Source organism: Carassius carassius, chromosome 35, assembly GCF_963082965.1.
Source record: "Carassius carassius chromosome 35, fCarCar2.1, whole genome shotgun sequence".
Taxonomy (NCBI): Eukaryota; Metazoa; Chordata; class Actinopteri; order Cypriniformes; family Cyprinidae; genus Carassius; species Carassius carassius.
Genome location: NC_081789.1, coordinates 22,740,814 through 22,756,152, shown reverse-complemented (window position 1 = coordinate 22,756,152; position 15,339 = coordinate 22,740,814). Strand labels below are relative to the sequence as shown.

At 35.5% G+C, this 15,339-nt stretch overlaps 1 protein-coding gene across 2 annotated transcripts in view; it reads left to right on the top strand.

Annotated features, from left to right (window-relative positions):
- LOC132116250 (matrix metalloproteinase-16-like) overlaps window positions 1-15,339 on the top strand; it is a 77,427-nt gene that overhangs the window by 43,132 nt on the left and 18,956 nt on the right. For both annotated transcript variants that reach the window (XM_059524992.1, XM_059524991.1), the window contains 2 exons: window positions 1,299-1,603; window positions 13,178-13,339. In XM_059524992.1, the coding sequence (XP_059380975.1) occupies window positions 1,299-1,603; window positions 13,178-13,339 (467 nt within the window). The remainder of the gene's footprint in view (window positions 1-1,298; window positions 1,604-13,177; window positions 13,340-15,339) is intronic.

Sequence of the window (15,339 nt, the reverse complement as noted above, 5' to 3'; positions counted from 1 at the left end):
CCTGTTCATTTAAAAAGATTTTCCCCTTTTAAGTTGTGGCTATATGACATGCAGGTAGCCTACTTTTTCAAAACATTAGCTTGACTGTGGTAGAACTAACTATGCGTAGCTTGTATTCTAGGTAGTGAGTCTTAAAGTCGCTTCTTCAACACTGACACCAACACATTACTACAGTACATTAGAAGTATTAGAAGCATCCTTCAACCTTCATAAACTCAGTCCAGAGGCTAAAGAAAATGTGGTTTTGGAAAGAGCTTAAAAACACTTATGAAACATATTATACACATCATTCGGAAAAAAACAAGAGGTTTGAAAATATGTCCACATCAGGTGGCTTTTGTTGTGCAGTGAGCTGTTGGTAATCCTCAGTGAGAAAATAAACCTGCTTCAACCTCCAGCAGAGGAGCAGGGGCAGGAGAAGCAGTGGTTCCTCATAATTTACTCTCTTCGTCTGTTTCTCTTTCTTTCTGCAAGATTACATGGAGTGAGATACACTTGCTCTGTTCCAAAACCCAGTGAGTTGTATATGTAGACAGCATTTTAAATCATTTTTGAAGTGAAAATGCTTCCAAAATACAAGCTAAGTTAAGCTGCATTATACTGTAAGATGCATTTTGGTCAAATTAAAAAATGCAACCATGTAGTGTTACTTTAGTTTTAGTTATATATATAATTACAGTATTTATTCATATTTTAAATTAGTTAAAATGTTATACTTTGTTTTATTTCCTTCATTTGTATTAGTTTTGAAATGTATTTTATTGTGTCCTTGTTACACATATTACATGTAATTATTATTATAATAACAATTCATTATGCATAATTACATGCAAGTAACCCTAACCACAGTTATAGTTAATACATGTAGTTAATTAATATTAATAACTCAGTAGGCCTACTTAAATATATAATTACACTGCAACAAGAACACCTTAAAATAAAGTGTAACCAGTCATTTTAGTAATAGTAATTACTAAAATGATGGTAATATTACTTAATAAAGTAGTAATTACATATTTATAACAAATTTATTATTAACTTACTTTTTATTTATTGTACTTATATAATATACATTAGCTTTATTGAAATTAACAAAATTATATTTAACAACTCTGCTTCACAGAGAATTATAAAAACAAAAAAAAAATGTAATTCAACACCAAGTGTTCAAAAATGTGCAAATAGCAAGCTCTATTGCAGTCAAATGTCCCATGCATTTCATCATGTGCAACACATGTTTATTTAATCATTGGATGTAAAATACGAACTTTCTGATTGTCATCTTACCTTCTTTCCAGTATAAAAAACGTCACTCCTAAGGTGGGAGCAGAGGAGACCCACAATGCCATTCGCCGGGCGTTCGATGTGTGGCAGAACGTCACGCCGCTCCGTTTCGAGGCAGTGCCCTACAGCGACCTGGAGCGCAACAAGAAAGATGTGGATATTACTATCATTTTTGCCTCAGGTTTCCATGGCGATAGCTCCCCCTTCGATGGAGAAGGGGGTTTTCTTGCGCATGCCTACTTTCCCGGTCCGGGGATCGGAGGAGACACACACTTCGATTCGGATGAGCCCTGGACTCTGGGGAACCCTAACCATGATGGTACGTAAACCTGGTTATATTGGTCGCATATAAACCCAGCTTTATTGGAGAGTAAATCTCAGCTCTCTCTCCATTAAAGCAAATAACTTTGCCTCATGAGCTTTGCTTTTCTGGACTGCTCTAGAAAATGATGGAGTATTACATGTAGAGTATATGTATTTGGTCAATTTTAGCGTATACATACCATTAAATTTAAAGCAACTGATATTTTGAGATGGGAACTGGTTGTAGGGAACTTGTTTGAGGAACTTTACATCAAGGAAACTAGATATCCAACAGAATAACTGTATATTTTGTTACTTTTCTGTCTGTGAAATAATCAGTATTTATGATTTAAATTTAAAGACATGTTCTGCTATTTTTCTGTTGCAGCATAATTTGGAATTCATCATAATTCATAAAGTTTTTTCACACTGACCTATTTTTTTTTTTTTCACTGATTTCAGGTTTAAACTGTGTGTACAAACAAATACAAACTGTGCACTTTACATACTGACATGCTGGTCAGATGGTCTCTTGGTGGTGTCTTGACTAGAATAAGCTGCAGTGTAGTCAAACATTATGCCAAAGTCTGTCTCTGCAAGACCAGCTTGTCTCTGTCCAGTGTTGCCAGATCTCTTAAAAAAAAAAAAACCAAAAAAAAAAAAAGTGAAGTGACATTCAGCCAAGTATGGTGACCCATACTCAGAATTTGTGCTCTGCATTTAACCCATCCAAAGTGCACACACACAGAGCAGTGAACACACACACACACTGTGAGCACACACCCGGAGCAGTGGGCAGCCATTTATGCTGCGGCGCCCGTGGAGCAGTTGGGGATTCAATGCCTTGCTCAAGGGCACCTAAGTCATGGTATTAAAGTTGGAAAGAGAACTGTACTTGCACTCCCCCCACCCACAATTCCTGCCAGCCCGGGACTCGAACTCACAACCTTTCGATTGGGAGTCCGACTCTCTAACCATTAGGCCAAGAAACCCAGCCTGCAAACAATCCCTATGTTTGCAAGTCAGCTCACCAAGAAATGCCAAAATAAGCATGTGTGTGGTATGGGATAAGAACTGTTTCTCCAGCTAATCTAAAACTTTTGGGAGCCAAAATTTAACAAGCTTAAACGCCCAGCTGTAAATAAACCCCAAAAACTGCAACCTGTGACTTTACGGATTAAAACACACATACACACACACACACACACACACACACGTAAAAGATGTTTAAAATATGCAAATTGAAAAACTGCTTCTGACACCAAGTGTTCTGAATCTGAAGATATCACGTGCACAGATTATATGGTGTGGGAGCGGAGCCAGGGTGCTGTCAATCTTTATGCAATTGTAGCTATTAGTTTAGATGTGTCAGTTTAACCAGGGTAACCAATATGTCAAGTGGACTATACAATTCAAAAGTGCTGGCAACCACACATACATAATATGCAATATCGCACATAGTCCTGAAGCTTTACTATTCAAGATCACATCCCCAAACCTGTTTGCCGACTTAAAGTCTTTGCAATAAAATGATATATGAACCTGCTACTTACAGACTTCATCGACTTCAGTATGCAAGCCTATTTCTGCATTAGAGTTAAAATCATACTGTGAAAAAAAAGTAAAATGTGAGATATATTTGAAACAAGAAACAAGTCACAATTAAGCTGTAAGTAAGTTAGCCAGTGTTTAAATCAGTAAGTGACAGGGATTCTGGGAGTATAATAAGGGGGACACGGCTAATAAGATTAAGTTTAGTCTAGGTGAGGGGGACAAACTACACAGAAAAATGAGATTTTCTTGCCATTTTCAAATTCTTACCTTTTCTTCCACTTGTATCACCCAGCTTGGTTTTTAGAAACAGACACAGAACATTACGGCTGGGCTGTGGGACTGTGTGTGTGTGTGTGTGTGTGTGTGTGTGTGTGTGTGTGTGTGTGTGTGTGTGTGAAGGAGAGCGGTTAGACCTCACAACAGGAACAATCTCTTGGTCTCGTTCAAGGCTGAGAGAAAGAGAGATTGTCTGGGATGATAAAGGTGAAATACACAGAATAGAGTGATAAAACCATTTGCTCACAACTGCAGCTTTACACTTAAGCATCAAAATTGTGAACAGATGAAGCTGTGTAGCTTCTTTCCTGCTGCTATGGACATCGTGGTGAGGTGGTGTAAGATGAACCAAAAGGTTAGGTTCAAACCAACAAGTCAAGGTTTAGCTAACATGGACCTACACGTACAGTATATAAGCCTGAGCTACTGTAGTCAATGTCACAATTACATTCTGCCATCAAGAAGCATATTTTTTTCCACTGATGACCATTCAAAAATTTGATTTAAACATCCAAAGTTTAATGTCACTACTATTATTGCTTAACACAGGTTTATTTTTATTTTTTTACTTTTTAAAGCCAAAGGCCCCCAAATAATATGATCTCCCTTCCTAAAATAGACATTTGTAAAGTCATTTGTGAAAAATGTGTGTTTTTGCAATTTGAATAAAACTAAATAAAATAATAATAAATAAATAAATAAATATTAATACATTCAATAAATAAATAATAAAAAAACTATTTTATTTATTGTATTTAATAAAAATAAATAAAATCTTAAGTTTGACATTATACAGATGTTTCCCAAATTAACTGTTTAATTAAATTAATTGCATATTTAATTGTAATATATAAATATTTAACATTTAATTTATATTTAATTTAATTTAAAACATTTATGCCTGAGGAAGTTCAATTGACCGAAACATTGCTTAAAAAAAAATTACATTTTGTGATTAAGATTTCATACAGAGCATAGCATCTGTACATTTTTTTCAAGTTTATATTGGACTTTTATCAGATGCACATATACTACATTTCTGGTGTGTGAGGCACTATATTCTTTATTTTTACATTTTTATTTTAAAACAAATAAACTATTACAGTATGTTAACACGTTAACTGACATCCATTAAAAAAATAAAATAAATAAATAAATATAAATATATATATATATATATATATATATATATATATATATATATATATATATATATATATATATATATATATATATGTATATATGCACATTTTCTTAATAGATACCACAGATCCCAGACCCTAGTTTGAAAACCTGTATTATTTCCAGCTACTCATAGAGGCACCATACCTGCACTTTATGCTCTTGAAAAGATAAGCATGTTTTGTTTTTCACCAAAATGTCCCCGGGAGGGGTACGCACAGGCGAACATAGATTTCGACAGATTTTGACGTTTTTCGTGCTCTTATGTTGATGTGATAACATCGGCTACAGTGGAAAATATGGAACATTCATGTGGCTGCACTCATGCAGGAAATTAAAATTCCAGAGTGATATTTTCTCTCCCTCACCCAAATCAGGGTGAGATGGGGTTTGTCAGGTTAGAAAAACAATCGAGAGTGAGGAATGCCCTGAATGTTTCGTGAATCAGGAGACATGCTTAAAAAATGATTTAGTCACACATGTGGGACCGTGCACAAGAGCCGACAGGAACCGTGGCTTGTGTCAGGAAAATCTGAACATCTGTGTAAAGAACAATCTCAGCTGGAAGAGAATAACTTGCAAGATAAGGGTGGATGATAAAATAAATGTGAAGATGAACTTTGGTATTGCAAATCCACATAGGTCAGTGGGCTGTCAGCATAAAGAAAGAGGAGTGTGTGTGTAGAAATAGGGATTAAAGATGTGCAAAATGACATATTCAAAATCGACAGTCAGTCGTGGGTTGTTTGTTCACTCAGAAATCGTAAGATGGATAGATAGATAGATAGATAGATAGATAGATAGATAGATAGATAGATAGATAGATAGATAGATAGATAGATAGATAGATAGATAGATAGATAGATAGATAGATAGATAGATAGATAGATAGATAGATAGATAGATAGATAGATATTTTATCAAAGTTGTCAAATAAATAAAAATATAGAAAAAATCAACTAATCTTTGCCAATGATTCACAGTCTAATGAAATCCCGATGAATACAACGCATTATAGAAGTTAAATGCAAATGTGATTTAATGTTGTCTTGAAACTGCTCCATTCATGTTGTGTCAGAATTACTGTAATTATGAGATGACAACTCTTGAGACTCTGAGCTTTTCACATCCTCAGACTCTCAGAAATTTTTCATTTCTGTGGCAACTCCTATAACAGCAAAACAGATGCATGTGCGGCTATGTTCCTGGTGACATCGGAACGTAATCACTACATTAATTCACTTAAAAAACATTGAAGAATAAACGAAGTACATAAAATACTGCTGACAGGAGAATTCGGCGCTTTCATAGTTCAACAGAAATGTAAATATTTTTTTGAAACTTTACTTGAAACATGTCTGTGATGTCATCGTACTCAGACAATCATACACAGCAGCTAAAGAGACTTTATCCACAGCTCACACATAATATAATACAGTATACGTCAGAATTAGCATTTATGAATAATATGTGATTAGAATGGCCTGCAGAATGTACTGTATGTGATCCATATCCTGTATGTGTAAGGAGAGCGGCTCACGCTGGTACACACCAGGCCTGCTCTCAAAATAGGCTCTCACCCACCGACTGGAGCATTAGCATTCCATGTGGATAGCAGCAGCACCTTCCGCCGGCACAGCCTGCCTCTCTCTCTGCATCTCTCACTTTGTCCCTCTCTTTCCATTCAACATTTGCCTCACACAGCATTGTGAGTAAGGCTTGGATAACTTGACGTGTGTGTGAGTGTTTAAATACTGTCCTTAATCTCTCCTCTCTCTTGTGAGTGTCTGTCTCAAATCTACTTCCTCCGGTTTCAGAACCAGCGTGTCTTTATTCATCCCTTGTTAGCTTGCTAAACTAAAGGAGTCTTGAAATGCTGCCTTGGATTCTGTCTTCCTTCTTATAAGGCAGTTTTACAGCAACTTTTCTGAATTTAGTGCAAATTGAGCTCATAAATATGAATTCTCATTAAGCTGTACTGGAAATACTGCTGTATGTAATTTGACGCTGACAAAAAAAGGCCTGGAAAAGCATAAATAAAGTCTATTCGGGATTTTGTCTATAAAAATAATTAAAATAATGCAAAGTTTAATAGGGTTTAAAGTAGAACTATGTGATTCGGGGGGAAATCAAATTGAAAAATTTCTGATAAAAATTGTGATTGCGAAAAAAGATCTGTAGTACTGCACAATTTGGCAAAAAAATAAAAAGATTAAATATAATATAATATAATATAATATAATATAATATAATATAATATAATATAATATAATATAATATAATATAATATAATATAATATAATGTCTGTAGAGCTGCATAATTTGGCAAAAAAATAAAAAAATAAAATAAATAATATTTATCAACTATTATAACTATTAATTAATAATACTAATATAACTATATAATTCTATAATAATTGTTATTACTAGTAAAGTTATTAATCAAACTAAGATATATTAGCCTACTATTGCAATATTTCACTGCAAAATAAAATAATTTCATGAAACTGTTTATTATTATTATTAATAATAAATAAAATAGTAATAATAATAATAAAATTAATACAAATTATACTAAAAATAAATTAATAATATTTATGGCTGTCTTATTTATTTTACATTTTTAAATGTTAAAACAGGAAGGAAGCCCAGTTGTCTTATAAGCATTTCTATCCACAAGTTTGCGAAGATGGTTGCCACATTTTGAATTACCTTAAGAAAATTATATTATATCCAAAAGAACATGCAGGGCATATATTTACTTAAAGAAATTGCAGCCTTTTTGAGATTTGATAATTGCATAATTGCGATTTCAGTTTTATAACTAATCTAAATATTTTTAAACAAATGATTCGCCATGAGCAAGCATAAATATTTTACAATAGCGCTGCATTTTTAAGATGGTTTGTGTTCAAGGTCAGCATATTTATTAGTCAGGATAGAGATCTGAATTTGAAACAGGAAAAGCAATGGAAGAGCCAAAGTAAAGGCCGTAAGTCTAGACGTGAGAGCTGAACAAGAGGAAGAGAGGGGGGGTTGGACAGATGAAGAGAAAGAGAGATGGCCAAGCAGCTGTTCTCTCCACAATGCTTCATCTGTTCATGGGCACCGGCTCATTTCTTCACACCCAAGAATGAACCTGAACCTGATCTCTCCTGGAATCAGCCACGGGTAACAGAAGAACGCCAGGAATTCGAATACTCAGCGCTCCCTCGTTCTCCATTCCTGATCCAATTACTCAGCGATAGCCTTCTCGAAGGTCTAACAAAAGCCCTCTTGTTCTCAACTTTCCCATATTTTAATCACCACTCATGTTGAAATGAAGACTAATAATGTTTCTCATCCATAATTAGCATTTCATATGGGATTCGTCTCATTTGCAGTTCAACTGTGTGTGCTTTATGATGCTAACTGCTAGGCCTACTGTTTTTATTGTCCACCATAATGATTTTTCCACTGTTAGCATTGTGTTCTTAGCGACATCTGTTTGCTGAGTACAGAGTCAGCAAGGGTTTGTTGGCGAGGTGCGATAGCAATGTTACGCAAAGGGGTTGCTGGAAACTAATGGATTTGGTTAGCAGAGAATAGCATTGAGCTGGTCTGTTTATAGGGTTTGCTAGCAGGGTGTAATGACTTGTGTTAGCAGGGCATAAAGAAGGGAACTAGAGCAACAGATTGGTGATTAGCATGAAACTTTCAAAAGCTTTCAAAGGTTTGTGCGAGATGCGCATGTATGACACCTAAAGAGATGTACTGTACATAAACAGTTACCGATGTACTTTAAGCTAAAAAATGCAGCAATTAGTCAAATTTCCTACTTTATATGCTGCTAAAACTCATTTAACAAACATTTTCAGAGTCAGGTGTGTAAGAAATTTGAGTCTTTGTTGTTAATAGTACACCTGCAAATCAAATGCTAGCACTGCACATGCAAAGATAAGTTTAGTCTTGCTATTGTGTTTCTGTATACATTATTGTTTGAGGCTCAGTTAGTGGAACGCCTTTATAGTTGCTGTGTGTTTTCAATATAGTGTTATTTCAGTTTCATTATTCAGGTGTGAATTATTTTCCACACAGCTGCTGAAGTAGCACGTAGCAAGTCTTGCTGAATGGTACAAGCTACTTTTCTTCACTGATCAGAATGGACCAATTATAATCTGTGGGGATAAATAAGAGAGCCCTGCACTTGTCTATGCCAGTGATTGTTAACAATAATGACAAAGCTGCTTGGATTTGTTTTTTTTTTGTTTTTTTTGTTTTTGTAATTAACCACAAATGTATAATATATAATATAATATAAATACATAATAATTATTATTACTAGTATTTGCTGAATTTGCTTAAGCCAACAGCAACACATCAAACAGGCTGAAGTTAGTCAAACATTTACACCTTTATAACAGTTTCACACAGTTTTGTTCATGATCTCCATGTGATGTGATGATATAATAGATACTACTGCAAAAGCTTATTGCGCAGAAGGAAAAAATCGTAGGGGAAAATCAAACGCAGTTCACTTTAAAAGACAGGAAAAGTATTTCTCTCAAAGAGACCTGTATGCCTCAGGCGTTTACTGTTTTCACTAAAATCCTGTTGACAAGGCTGTAAGTGTGGGCCACCGATAGCTTTACACCAGTGTAGAAACAGATTTAGCATTGTAATAGCCAGGCTAGAAAGAGGAAGGCACTAACGAAGTTAAATTAATGAAATAGAGTTCTTGTCCTCTTAAAGCAGTGCTTTCCATCTTTAGTTGAACAGGACGTTTGTCCTCCAGCAGAGAGGATATCCGAATGGGATATAAGAAGGGTGTAACGTGACCCGAGGGTATCCTGACTGATGTCTTTGTGTGTTTTGAAGATGCCTGGTGCCTCCGCGTCACAAATGTTCAAACGCATTCACACGTTCTTGCCTTTCGAATTGCTCTCCATTCCCTTGAGAAACACTGAGTGATGTCATATCCTTTGACGTTTATCAAGCCGTTCGCTGTCATGAAAATAATTTCTTGGCAGTGCAGTGGCAGAAACGCTTGTCAATCATTCAGCGGTGCGGGATGATCCACTTCGACATTTCCCATCTCGTGTTTGAAATTAAGCGGATGGATCCATCATCTGTAATCAGAGCCCAGGTCTCTGGAGTCGAGTGAGTGTGTGTGTGTGTGTGTGTGTGTGTCGGGCCGTGTGAGTAGGAAGTTCATAGTGCGGATTAAAAAGACATCGCTCATTTGACTAGAAGTGAAACTGACATTAGAAAGAAGGTGTGTGTGTGTGTGTGTGTGTGTGTGTTAGAGAGAGAGAGAGAAAAGAGAGTGGGGAACATTTTACTTATTCTCTCCTGCATGATGGGACACATGTACCAACTGTACCAAATGTTTTTTTTTATTTTTTCTTAGCTTACAAAAATGTTAGTACCATGGTGCAGAGATGGTAATATTATGGTACTTGGAAACTTGGCTTAGTACCATTGTTTTTACATGCTACTTCAAGGTACATCCAAGAATAGCACCGTTCAGTTATGCTAAATGTCCCCAAAATACCTTTGTGCTTTTTGCAAGCTTATATCGTGGTAAAATCATGGTAATTTTTAAAGTATTTTTGCCACACCTTAGAGTACCATGATATCTTAATATATGGAAATCATTCAGTACCATCAATAGCGTTGCCATGTTTCATTGGACATTTACTATGGCAATGACACAGTATTATTTAAGTTACTTTGAGTACCATATAAATACAATGGTACTTAAATTTTAATTTAATCAAGCCATATATCAAAACACCATGGTATTACCATGTTTTTTGGACATTTTGGACAACCATGGAATTTTTTCAGTATCATGATATATATGAAAGTACCACACTATTACCTTGCTTTTTGGACATTTACCGTCTCAAAATCATATTTATTAAAGACCTAGGAGTTCCATGTAAATAAATATGGTAATCATTTAGTACATAGGTATACATTAAAGTACCATGGTATTATCATGTTTCATTGGACATTTACCGTGGTAAAATCATATTATTCTTTTTAGAACTTTGAAGCTCTGGCTCATTCAAACCAGAGTCAATCATTTGGGAATTTAACGATACCGCTCTTGCACTAAAATACACTAGCTGCACTGTTTTTGACTCACCGATTGACTCGTAAGAGTCATTGTTTGGGAATGCTCAAATGTTTTTGATTAATCTCTCTATCTTGCACTAGTTTTATCCTTTTTTTTCGGTGGAGAGAGCTTAAATGAACTACATTTTTACATTTTATGACAAAATATAAATGGTGTTTTGCCTGCTTTGGGGTGGCCATGACTATGTGGATGCTAGCATGTTGCCATGTGGTTGCCGGGTGGTTATACCCTGCCTTTAAGGGACATTTCACCCAAAAATGAAAATTCTGTCATCTTTTACTTGGAAAACAGTTTATGGGTGAACTATCTCTTTAATTAAAAGAGCCCAGATGGCTGTAGATTGCTCTGATCCCTCTTTATATTTAAGTCTAGGATTTCAGTGTCATATATGGCTGTGGTGTAAACAACGAGATGATTTATGCATAAAGACTTTTGAAAAATACTACTAGTGATCTTTCTAATTTCAGACAGTTCCAATGCAGCCCAATTTCCTACAAAGTCTCTTCAGATCTCGTTCTAGCACTCCCGCTGTCCCTTTACTCGTAAATTCTTAATAACGCTTGTGTTGTGTACTGTACGTACAGTTTGTTTCCTTCTAATACCCTACCAAACTAATATTTTTTCTCTGATAACAGAACTGTAACTGGTCTCATGTGTTTTGTTTGCTCAGTAGCGTTTGGTCAATTGTGTAATCTAGCTGGCAAATTCTCCAGGGTGATGTTCCATGTGCAGAAATAGACCGAAATATACAGGAATGCAAAACGCATCATTTGATCTGCTTCTCCTGCACCAAGCAGTTTACACAAAACACAAGTAGACTGAATAAAAAATGTGTCAGATCAATTGGTACAGGCAGATAAAAGAGGGAAAGATAGAGAGACAGAGTGAGTCATAAATACAGGAGAAGAGAAAAGACAGATGTCGGTTTGTAGCTGCTGATGTGGCCTTCATGGTCGCTCTGTCCTCTGCGGTTCACATTAACCATCGCATAATGTCTGCCTTCCTTTGGTGTTTGGACTGTTTTCTGGCCTGTGGTGTAAAGTCCCGCTCCAAACCATCACAGGGCGAATTGGGTGGGGTTTTCCATTTGTGCACAGAGGGAAGATGCTCTGCATGGATGTTTGATGTGAGGGTGTGTAGTGACAGGGTTCACACTGTAATGAATCCCAGCAGTAGCTGTAGTTACTCTGGATGAGGTATTCTGGAGTGGAAACAGAGATGGATTACAATTACGCACACAAACAACCACACGCACACAGGCAGACAGCAGCTTTGATTCTGACATATCATAATGCGCTCTGACACATTTGCTGTAAATATAGTGGATTTTTTTCTTTTAGAGCTCATGTGCGAACGAGCACTGGCTGGGTACATATATATATGTCTCATGATTCAGTATGTGTTATATAACATAATAAATGGATCCTCATTACTGCTCAAAACTAATTCGGAAATAATACTGTTTAAAGCGAACATGAATGATGTTCACAAACCATGTTGTGTATGTGATATATGAAACAGGATATTCTGCAAAAAGAAAAATGTAGGTATAAGAATTTGTGAATCATACTACAAAGGGTCGAACAGTATATTTTTGACTCACTAAAAACAATCAGCTCATAAGAGTCATTCATTCATTTTGATTCACTAAAAAAGAACCAGCCAATAAAAGTCATTTGTTTGTTTTGGTTCAATTTGCTACCAACTATTTAATAAGAATGATTTGTTTGCTTTGAGAAAAAAAAGGAACCAACTAAAGAGTAATTTGTCTGCTTTCATTCACAAAAAAATTATATTTACATTCACATTGATTTAGCGACTTTGGATAAAAGCGACTTTAGATATTAAGAACCAGCTCATAAGAATCATGTTTGTTTTTATTCACAAAAGATAGCTTTCAAGTATCATTTGTACATTTTAATTCACATAAATATGGCTTTTAAGAGTTGTTTATTTGGGGACGGGACTACAGTGGTCACACTGTATTGTTTTAAACTCACTAAAAAAGAACCAGTTTGTAAAAATCGTTTGTTTTGATACACTGAAAAAGGACTCACTCATAAGAATCATTTGTTTATTCTGATTCACAAAAAAAAGAGATGGCTCGTTAAGAGTTGTTCGTTTGAGAATCAAACTACAAAGGTCACACTGTATGTTTCTGATTTATGAAATTTACTAAAACGATTTAGACAAGAGTCAGTGTGTTTTGATTCCCTCAAATAAATCAACTCATATGAATCATTGGTTTGGGAATCAGAACACATGGTTAACACAGATGTTTTGACTAAAAAGTGCCAACAACTCAAAAAAGGGTCATCGGGGAGTTTTAATGGCATCTTAACCCAGATGTGGTACTTTCATCGTAATAGTTTACAGTGATTTAAATGGTTTTATGTGTGCTGCAGTGTGTCTCAGTGTCTAACTAACTGATATGTGTGTGTTTTGTGTGTACAGGGAACGATCTCTTCCTGGTAGCAGTACATGAGCTGGGTCACGCGCTAGGCCTGGAGCACTCCAACGACCCAACTGCCATCATGGCCCCCTTCTACCAGTACATGGACACAGAGAACTTCAGACTGCCACATGACGATCTGCAGGGCATCCAGAAGATTTACGGTAAGATTTACACAGAACACATTCAATTCACTATATACTTTTTCTGCACTGGATCCATCTGTTTTTTCGAAGTAAGTAAAACAGATTATTGGAGTATGTTTCACAATAAAATGCTATTTCAGTCTGGTTTTTATTTTATTTTATTGTTTTTATTTCATTTCATTTTCATTTCATTATTCATGAAAGATTTTTTCCACCACAGAGTAAAAGAATAAAAATAGGTAAATTCAACTTTTTATCTCACAATTCTAAGGTTTTTCCTCAGAATTCAGAGTCATGAAGTTGCAATTCTGAGTTTAGATATGACAATTAAATCTTCTTTCTTTTACTTCTGAGTATATGCGTCACAATTTAAAGTTTTTTTTTTTCTTCTCAGAATTTATGGAAAATTAGATTTTGGTCTTTAATTCAGGATGTAACTTCTCAAGAAACTAATGAAAATCTAAACTGAAAATGAATAAAATATCTTTGAAACAGCAAGAAAAAAAAAATTGGCTAACGCTTCTGAAGTCTTCATTTACGCTGAGTTTTTGTTCACCGTTTTGGCACATATTCCTCATGGGGGCGGGTCTAGCAGTGGTGCATTCTCATTGGCTGGTGATCATTTGATTGATAACGTCTTGACCTGAAAGTGAAGACATCAGTCTTATGTTTAGTTGTGCGACCAAGAACCTTTAAGTGAAGACCTATTAAAAATAAGAATTTATGTTTTTTTAGAATTGTGAGACAAAAGTCAAATTTGAGATATAAACTCTAAATAAATAAAAAAGTCAAGATAAAATACGTTTTAAAAAGTTACAGTTACCTTATTTATTTATTTTTTATTTCATGGCATAAACAAGTTTGCATAGTTACTTGTTTTTTTATTTGTGAAATTGTCTAGTAAAATGTTTAAAAGGAAATCCTACATCTTTTTTTTTTTTTTTTACAGTGTAACACTAAATATTAAACCACAGTGTGTAGCTCAAATCAGAACCCCTTTAGCAACCACATAGCAACACCCTGGCAACCATTCACGTTTTCTTATAAAATGTAAAAATCTACTGCTTTATGTTTCCCTCTGCTCCTCCACCCCCATCCAGAAAAACACTAAAATGCACGTTCCTGAGATGTTCAGATCCTCTTTCCTGGACCCCATCCAACGTCCGTCCCTTTGGTCTTCCTCTTTCCTCCTCCTGACACAGGATGAGACCGCTGAGGGTGGAGATACTCGTACATCTTATGTATCACACACACATTCCCGACCACGTTCTCTCAATATCCATCACTCTCACAAGAGCAGATCTCGGTTTCGTTGGCCCTGTGTTATGTAACGTGAAGGCCTGTAATCCTCGCTCTATTTCAGGAGATTTGATTTCTGACAGTCACTCCTCTCTGTGGTTCTGCGGGCCGCTCGCATCTCCAGAGGGCTAATCCTGTCAGGCCGCCTCCTTTCCTGATTCATACTTAAAATCATTCATTATTTCCTCCATTTAATCACCTATCCTTTCATACTCACAGAGGATTTCTTGACCTCTTGATCTGCAGGCTTGTAGCGTTCCGTCGGCTCTTCCAAAAATCTGACGTCTTAGTTCATTGTGCTAACAGCTTGAACTCTTCAGCGCAGGTCAGCCGTCTGCTGTGCTGTGATAATGAGTCCACAGATAATTGAGGTGTATGCTGGACTGTAATTGATGCGAGAGCTCATGATAGCACTTTTTTATACCATATATATATATATATATATATATATACATATACACACACACACACACACACACAGTATCATTTAAATGTAAAAACCTGGCAAAATGACAAAACTTGTTGGGTGAGCAATCAAAGCAAAGATTGCTGATATACACATGTAATCAGTTTTAAAAGTGTTATATTAACAAAATATTCATAATCTGAACCGAGGTTAGGCTACTGAAATATATAACTTAAAAATTGGTACCCTAATTGTAACATATACTATAATATAAATAAAATCTAATATAATTTATGAAAAATATTTAAATAAG